Source organism: Pseudophryne corroboree, chromosome 6 (assembly GCF_028390025.1).
Source record: "Pseudophryne corroboree isolate aPseCor3 chromosome 6, aPseCor3.hap2, whole genome shotgun sequence".
Lineage (NCBI taxonomy): Eukaryota > Metazoa > Chordata > Amphibia > Anura > Myobatrachidae > Pseudophryne > Pseudophryne corroboree.
The window spans coordinates 363,208,716-363,216,736 of NC_086449.1; the positions used below are offsets into that span (position 1 = coordinate 363,208,716).

Below are 8,021 nucleotides of genomic sequence, written 5' to 3' on the forward strand. Positions count from 1 at the left end.
CATCACGGCAGTCGCCCACGTAAACAGACAGGGCGGCACAAGAAGCAGGAGGGCAATGGCAAAAACTGCAAGGATTTTTCGCTGGGCGGAAAATCATGTGATAACACTGTCAGCAGTGTTCATTCCGGGAGTGGACAACTGGGAAGCAGATTTCCTCAGCAGGCACGACCTCCACCCGGGAGAGTGGGGACTTCATCGGGAAGTTTTCCACATGATTGTGAACCGTTGGGAAAGACCAAAGGTGTACATGATGGCGTCCCGCCTGAACAAAAAACTGGACAGGTATTGCGCCAGGTCAAGAGACTTTCAGGCAATAGCTGTGGACGTTCTGGTAACACCGTGGGCGTACCAGTCGGTGTATGTGTTTCCTCCTCTGCTTCTCATACCCAAGGTATTGAGAATTATAAGACGTAGAGGAGTAAGAACTATACTCGTGGCTCCGGATTGGCCAAGAAGGACTTGGTACCCGGAACTTCAAGAGATACTCACAGAGGACTCATGACCTCTGCCGCTAAGAAGGGACTTGCTTCAGCACGTACCATGTCTGTTCCAAGACTTACCGCGGCTGCGTTTGACGGCATGGCGGTTGAACGCCGGATCCTAAGGGAAAAAGGCATTCCGGAAGAGGTCATTCCTACCCTGGTCAAAGCCAGGAAGGACGTGACCGCACAACATTATCACCACATGTGGCGAAAATATGTTGCGTGGTGTGAGGCCAGGAAGGCTCCACGAAGAAATTTCAACTCGGTCGATTCCTGCATTTCCTGCAAACAGGAGTGTCTATGGGCCTCAGATTGGGGTCCATTAAGGTTCAAATTTCGGCCCTGTCGATTTTCTTCCAGAAAGAATTGGCTTCAGTTCCTGAAGTCCAGAAGTTTGTCAAGGGAGTACTGCATATACAACCCCCTTTTGTGCCTCCAGTGGCACTGTGGTATCTCAACGTAGTGCTGGGATTCCTCAAATCACATTGGTTTAAACCGCTCAAATCTGTGGATTTGAAATATCTCACATGGAAAGTGACCATGATGTTGGCCCTGGCCTCGGCCAGGCGAGTGTCAGAATTGGCGGCTTTGTCTCACAAAAGCCATATCTGATTGTCCATTCGGACAGGGCAGAGCTGCGGACTCGTCCCCAGTTTCTCCCTAAGGTGGTGTCAGCGTTTCACCTGAACCAGCTTATTGTGGTACCTGCGGCTACTAGGGACTTGGAGGACTCCAAGTTGCTAGATGTTGTCAGGGCCCTGAAAATATCGTTTCCAGGACGGCTGGAGTCAGGAAAACTGACTTGCTGTTATCCTGTATGCACCCAACAAACTGGGTGCTCTTGCTTCTAAGCAGACGATTGCTAGTTGGATGTGTAGTACAATTCAGCTTGCACATTCTGTGGCAGGCCTGCCACAGCCAAAATATGTAAATGCCCATTCCACAAGGAAGGTGGGCTCATCCTGGGCGGCTGCCCGAGGGGTCTCGGCATTACAACTCTGCCGAGCAGCTACGTGGTCGGGGGGAGAACACGTTTGTAAAATTCTACAAATTTGATACCCTGGCTAAAGAGGACCTGGAGTTCTCTCATTCGGTGCTGCAGAGTCATCCGCACTCTCCCGCCCGTTTGGGAGCTTTGGTATAATCCCCATGGTCCTGACGGAGTCCCCAGCATCCACTAGGACGTTAGAGAAAATAAGATTTTACTTACCGATAAATCTATTTCTCGTAGTCCGTAGTGGATGCTGGGCGCCCATCCCAAGTGCGGATTGTCTGCAATACTTGTACATAGTTATTGGTACAAAAATCGGGTTATTATTGTTGTGAGCCATCTTTTCAGAGGCTCCGCTGTTATCATGCTGTTAACTGGGTTCAGATCACAGGTTGTACAGTGTGATTGGTGTGGCTGGTATGAGTCTTACCCGGGATTCAAAATCCTTCCTTATTGTGTACGCTCGTCCGGGCACAGTATCCTAACTGAGGCTTGAAGGAGGGTCATAGGGGGAGGAGCCAGTGCACACCACCGGATCCTAAAGCTTTTACTTTTGTGCCCTGTCTCCTGCGGAGCCGCTATTCCCCATGGTCCTGACGGAGTCCCCAGCATCCACTACGGACTACGAGAAATAGATTTATCGGTAAGTAAAATCTTATTTAGTCTTTTTGCTCTATCTACCATGCCAAATAAACTTTAACCAAAATGGACAAAATTGTGATATTTAATGATATTTCAAAATAGTAAACAAAATGCAAATGTGTTTTTTTTTTCTTTTTCTTTTTTTTTTTTTAAATACTGCAAAGAAATACTTTGTGGTTCTTTCTTGTTTCTGCATTAATCAACCTTTCCTAAATTGCAAAAAGCAGTATTCTAAGTATTCTATTCTAACAATCTCTGCACTTTACTATTAGGCTACTTAATTATTGGTTCATTTTGACCATCTCGATTTAAACGCTTACAGCGTGTAAAAATAATATGCAAGCCCGTGAGGACTACCATTTTTTATACTACTGCATTAGGGGCCTTATTCAGGTCCTGACGGACCTGCGGCTCATAGCGCAAAGTACCGATGTTCCACGTAAGCACCAGCGATAGCTACTCCAACCACATCTGTATCATGCCCTATATGAGAGGACACAAGCTGATGTTATACGACCTGTACCGTGTGCGACCCGCCGTTCGCAATCAGCGGGATGCCCATAGGGTTCCTTCCTAACCCTATGGGCATCCCGCTGATTGCGCACGGCAGGTCGCCCACGGTACAGGTCGTATAACATCAGCTTTCATGATCACTATATGTCTCAAAGCTGTTACTGCCAAAGGCTATTTGCCAACGGCATTTAGAGAATATGTTTAATACGTTACTCCAGTCACAGGTATACTTAACTGGCTATATGTGAGACCATATACATAGGCCTTGAACAGGATTAAAGACAGTGACCTTGGTAACAACAGGTGGTGTTGTTTAATGAAATATGGAAAAATGGATCTATAGTAATTTGTGCTGTTTTGTAAGCTGTGATTCAGGTTATTCTTTCTAGCCGTGCACAATTAGCTTCTGCCCGGTTAAAATAGGATACAATTATCAGAGTGGTAATAACTACTACAATTATGCTGTCTACATAATGAATTGTTACAAGGGCTCCAGAGTCATTGTTTGTGTATCCTCACCAAAGTATCTGTTTTAGGAGATGCACTATTCTTTCTAAGCATCAATATTATTACATGATCATTGCAAACCTAATTTATCACCAGGTATCTTTTCCCTTCCTTCAATTCCAGAGTTGTGGAGTGTTAGTAGTTCTCTCATTGGCTGTGCTGACCTTAGTGTCATCAGCCAAAAGCAGAAACGAAGAAAACACACCACAGATACCCTGGTATATCTGTATTTCCATTGGCTGGCGTGAGTAAAGGGGGGTACTCACGGAGCGATATTCTAAGTAATCTGACTAGATTGCTTAGAATTTGAGCATTATTGCTCCGTGTGTACCCCCTACAGCGATAGCGATGCGCAACCCCACGCATCGCTATCGCTGCTGCTAGATTGGCCTGCAGTGCAGGCCAATTTAGCGGGTCGCTCATTTCACCCGCTGGATGAAATGAGCGCCTCTCCCCCCACACGCTCAGCACAGATCGCGCTGTGCTGAGTGGCGGGAGAGATGTGTGCTGAGCGGTTCGCTCAGCACACATCTCTCCCACATCGGCCCGTCTATATGGGCCTTTAGGGTCTCTCACCCCGTATTCAATGCGGTAGCAAATACCGGGCAGCAGAACCCTGAAATATGCCGCAAGGCCTTGCCTGTCTCACCTATTCTGATCAAAATTATTGCCACATACACCTGTGACTTGGGCAGGGCCCCAAAGGAGAATATATAATACCTGTACCTTTTTAACCATGTTGTCTATTATGTGTGTTTAGTGTGTCTATATTTTGCCTTTTTAGTGATAGGAGTTTTTTGGGACTCCATTTTATATTGATTCATATTAAAAGTTAAGTTTTATCAGTGTCCGATATATGGGAATATTATGATTACACTTTAGAGTGCCCACTATAGGAGAGTCTGCTGCCTCTCTTTGGGTATTTTTGTACATTTGATTTCACTCTCAGGGAGCACAACCTACCTACCCGGCAGATGAGCAATCAGCTACCTGCAAGGGTCGGAATTAGGATTACAAAGTGTTTTTGATACAACTCTCAATACGATCTGGATTTGTTTTGAGATCTGTGCGGTTAACACCCAAACCTTACCCGCAAAATTTACATAAGCAGCCCCAATATAGTCACTTTGCAGTATAATGCAGATGTGCCATGCCGAGTGCGAGTTCAGTATTGGCAACACACTTGGGAGAGTGCAGCCTCATTCTTTAGTGGCCATTTATGAACACTGACTAGGAGATGTACTTACTCCAGAATGGCCGTTGACACATGCATACAGATAAGAATTGTTTTGCATGAAATATGATTTCTGTATTCCATAAACAGCAGTCCAAATGTATTAGCAACAGTTATAAAGGCACATGCTGTTAACCCAGTATTATAACTCATATCTTTCCTACTACCCCAACATTCATTCTATGCATTAATTGGTGCTTTTGGGTAAAGCAGTTTTTTTACTTGCCAAAAATTTCATCATATGCAGATTAATATTCTAAATGGCACAAAATAGGATTTTAATTACCTACCGGTAAATCCTTTTCTCATAGTCCGTAGAGGATACTGGGGTCCATTTAGTACCATGAGGCATAGACGGGTCCACTAGGAGCCATGGGCACTTTAAGAATTTGATAGTGTGGACTGGCTCCTCCCTCTATGCCCTTCCTATCAGACTCAGTCTAGAAAACTGAGGAACACTCAATACCTACTTACTAAATGTATGGTTTATGTGGATGGCCCCTAATAAACTTCTGTATTCCACTTCCAGCTCAGGGCTCACAGACAACACCTTCCTGTCAGCTCTGCTTCCCTGACCAGACTGAAACTTCACATTGATGAAGTAATATGCTCACTTCCTGAAGACCTGCAGAGCATATTGCATCCACATTGAAAGGATTGTATAGCATCCCAGTCACGTATCCTGTATCATCAGTGTGACGTATTTGTGGAGCATGCTGCATCATCACTGTGATTTAGCTGTACAGCATCTTCTATCATCTCCAAGACCCCGAAAGATGTCCTGTGCCATACAGAAAGAAACCAGAAGATACCTTGTTTTGCCCACCATTTATCATGCGTAACCTGCAGTGCAGATCTTCAGCCCAGAACAATGTTGTTATCAGTTATTTACTACTAGTTATTTATATAGCGCACACATATTCCGCAGCACTTTACAGAGAATATTTGGCCATTCACATCAGTCCCTGCCACAGAGGAGCTTACAATCTGTATTCCCTATCACATGTACACGCACACAAATTCACGCTAGGGTTCATTTTGTTTAGAGCCAATTAACCCTACCAGTATACTTATGGATTGTGGGAGGAAACTGGAGGAAACCCATGTTAATCATTACATCGTCCGTGCTTCCATGGAACAAAGCTGCTCTGTACATTGTATATTACTATGAGAGGCGTAGGGACTCTCACGGAACAGACAAGCACAAGGATGACCCTGTAAAATACCTCCAAGATACAGATCTGTAGAGCATTCTCTATTAAACTGCATCAGCAAAGGAGCTACATACTCTGTAAAGCACAAAGCAGAATAACCTGATCACCATAATAGTGATTTCTGAACTATCCAACTGCTCACATCACACAGGTAATCCGTTTGTGGAGGAGCAGGTGAACCACACATCATACTACAGTAGATTATACATATAACCTTGTCAACTATCATACATTAACACTGTGTTCACATTTCTTTTTCTTTTTTTACTACCACAAAATGGTGTGAAGTTGAACCAGATAATTGACAGTATTGTGTTCTATTCTATAGATTGTAAGCTTGCGAGCAGGGCCTTCCTACCTCTATGACTGTTATCACCCAGTTTGTTATTGTTATTTCAAATTGTAAAGCGCAACGGAATTTGCTGCGCTATATAAGAAACTGTTAATAAATAAATAAATAATAAATATTTGTAATGGCCAGGAATTTGTATACAAATACAAGATGTTCAACTGTCTGCAATCAGAATGATGGGCTGCTGCTGTTTGTGTTTCAGTGCTGTACAGATCTGTATATTTCTTGCTATGTATGCATGAAAAGTGAGAACTTGTGAAGTTTGTTTAAAATAAATCAGACTTAAATGTTCCAAATCATTTAAGGTACTAATAAGGTTATCCGGTCTTCTGTGTGATTATATTTATTGTTTTGGAACAGAACAAACTGCAGTAATTACAAGATAATAATGTGACCAGACCTCTGAATATAGGAACCATATAACAATTACCTTTTTTTTATCTTCAAACATTCGTCCAATTGATAAGCAAGCTGTTTAATAATTGAGAAAAAACAAAAGCTAAGGGTTCTAAGCTCAAATGTATTAAGCCTTGACAAGAGAAAAAGTGGAAACGGATAAAGAGTGATAAATGACCATCCAATCAGCTTCTAACTGCCATGTCACAGGCTGTGTTTGAAAAAGGACAGTTACAAGCTGATTCGCTGGTACTTTTTCACTCTTTGGGGTGTATTCAATAGCCGTCTCCACTTTATCTCTTGGTAGGGCTTAATACATTTTGGCTATAGGAACAGGATTTCAAAACCGCTCATTTTCAGCACTGTTGCCCGCTGGATTTGGTAATGATATTAATGAGTATGTTCAACTGGGAGCGTGATTTTTGTGGTAAAAATGACCGCTACTGTCACAACCAATTTTTTCACTCCCGATCGGGAGGTAATCTTTACAGCAAACACCTGAGGGTGATAAAAAAAATAATTATTGAAAGTCAGCCTGTACCCCGCAAAAATAGGATTTTAATTTTAGCTTTTCTCATAGTCCATAAGGGATATTGGGGAGACTTAGTACGATGGGGTATAGACGGGGTCCAAAGGAGCCGGTGCACTTTAAATTTCTTCACTGGGGGTGCTGGCTCCTCCCCTCTATGCCCCCTCCCACAGGCAGATATAGGTAAAATAGTGAAAGGACATACTTGAGAGAAGGAAAATAACAAGAATAAGTGGTGAGATTTACACACCAGCGCACCACGAACATAAAACAACCAGCAACGGCTGGAAACAATAAACAGCAACAGCTGAACAGGTAACCATATAAGAGAACCTGCAGAAAAGTCAACGCACTGAAGCGGGCGCCCAGTATCCCTTATGGACTACGAGAAAAGGATTTTCTCTAGCATTCATAAGGGATATTGGGGAGACTTAGTATGATGGGGACATTCCAAAGCTTCCAGAACGGGCGCGAATGTGCAGAGACTTCTGCAGCACCGCCTGCCCAAACTGGGTATCCTCTTTGGCCAGGGAATCAAACTTGTATAAAATTTTACAAAAGTGTTTTTCCCCGACCAGGTAGCAGCTCGGCATAGTTGCAAGGCCGAGACTCTATGGGCAGCCACCCAGGAAGAGCCCACCGATCTTGTAGAGTGGGCCTCCAGAGACTTAGGAACAGGTAATGCGGCCGACACATAGGCTTGTTGGATAGTAAGTCTAAGGCAACGAGCAATGGACTGCTTCAAACCAGGACAACCCTTTTTCTGCACATCATAGAGTACAAACAAGGAATCAGTCTTTTCGATCCGAGCCGTTCACTTGACATAGATCTTCAAGGCTCGCACAGCATCCAATGCCTCCGGAGGAGCAGAAGTGCCAGAACTTGACGGAACCACAATAGGTTGATTCAAGTGGAACGCAGAGACAACCTTCGGCAGAAACTGCTGCCTTGTCCTGAGCTCCGCTCTGTCCTCGTAAAAGACCAAGTAGGGACTTTTACATGATAAGGCCACCCAATTCTGACTAGCAGAAGCAAGGGCCAGTAACATCACCGTCTTCCACGTGAGGTACTTGTCTTCTACCGTCATCAGAGGTTCAAACCAGGAGGACTGTAGAAATTTCAACACTACATTCAAATCCCAGGGTGCCGTGGGTGGCACAA

General features: G+C 44.0%; 1 protein-coding gene across 3 annotated transcripts in view; it reads left to right on the plus strand.

Moving 5' to 3' along the window:
• DENND6B (DENN domain containing 6B) overlaps positions 1-6,255 on the plus strand; it is a 210,646-nt gene extending 204,391 nt beyond the window's left edge. For all 3 annotated transcript variants that reach the window (XM_063926672.1, XM_063926673.1, XM_063926671.1), the window contains one exon: positions 4,899-6,255. In XM_063926672.1, the coding sequence (XP_063782742.1) occupies positions 4,899-5,021 (123 nt within the window). In that variant the 3' untranslated portion in view covers positions 5,022-6,255. The remainder of the gene's footprint in view (positions 1-4,898) is intronic.
• The last annotated feature ends 1,766 nt before the right edge of the window (positions 6,256-8,021 follow it).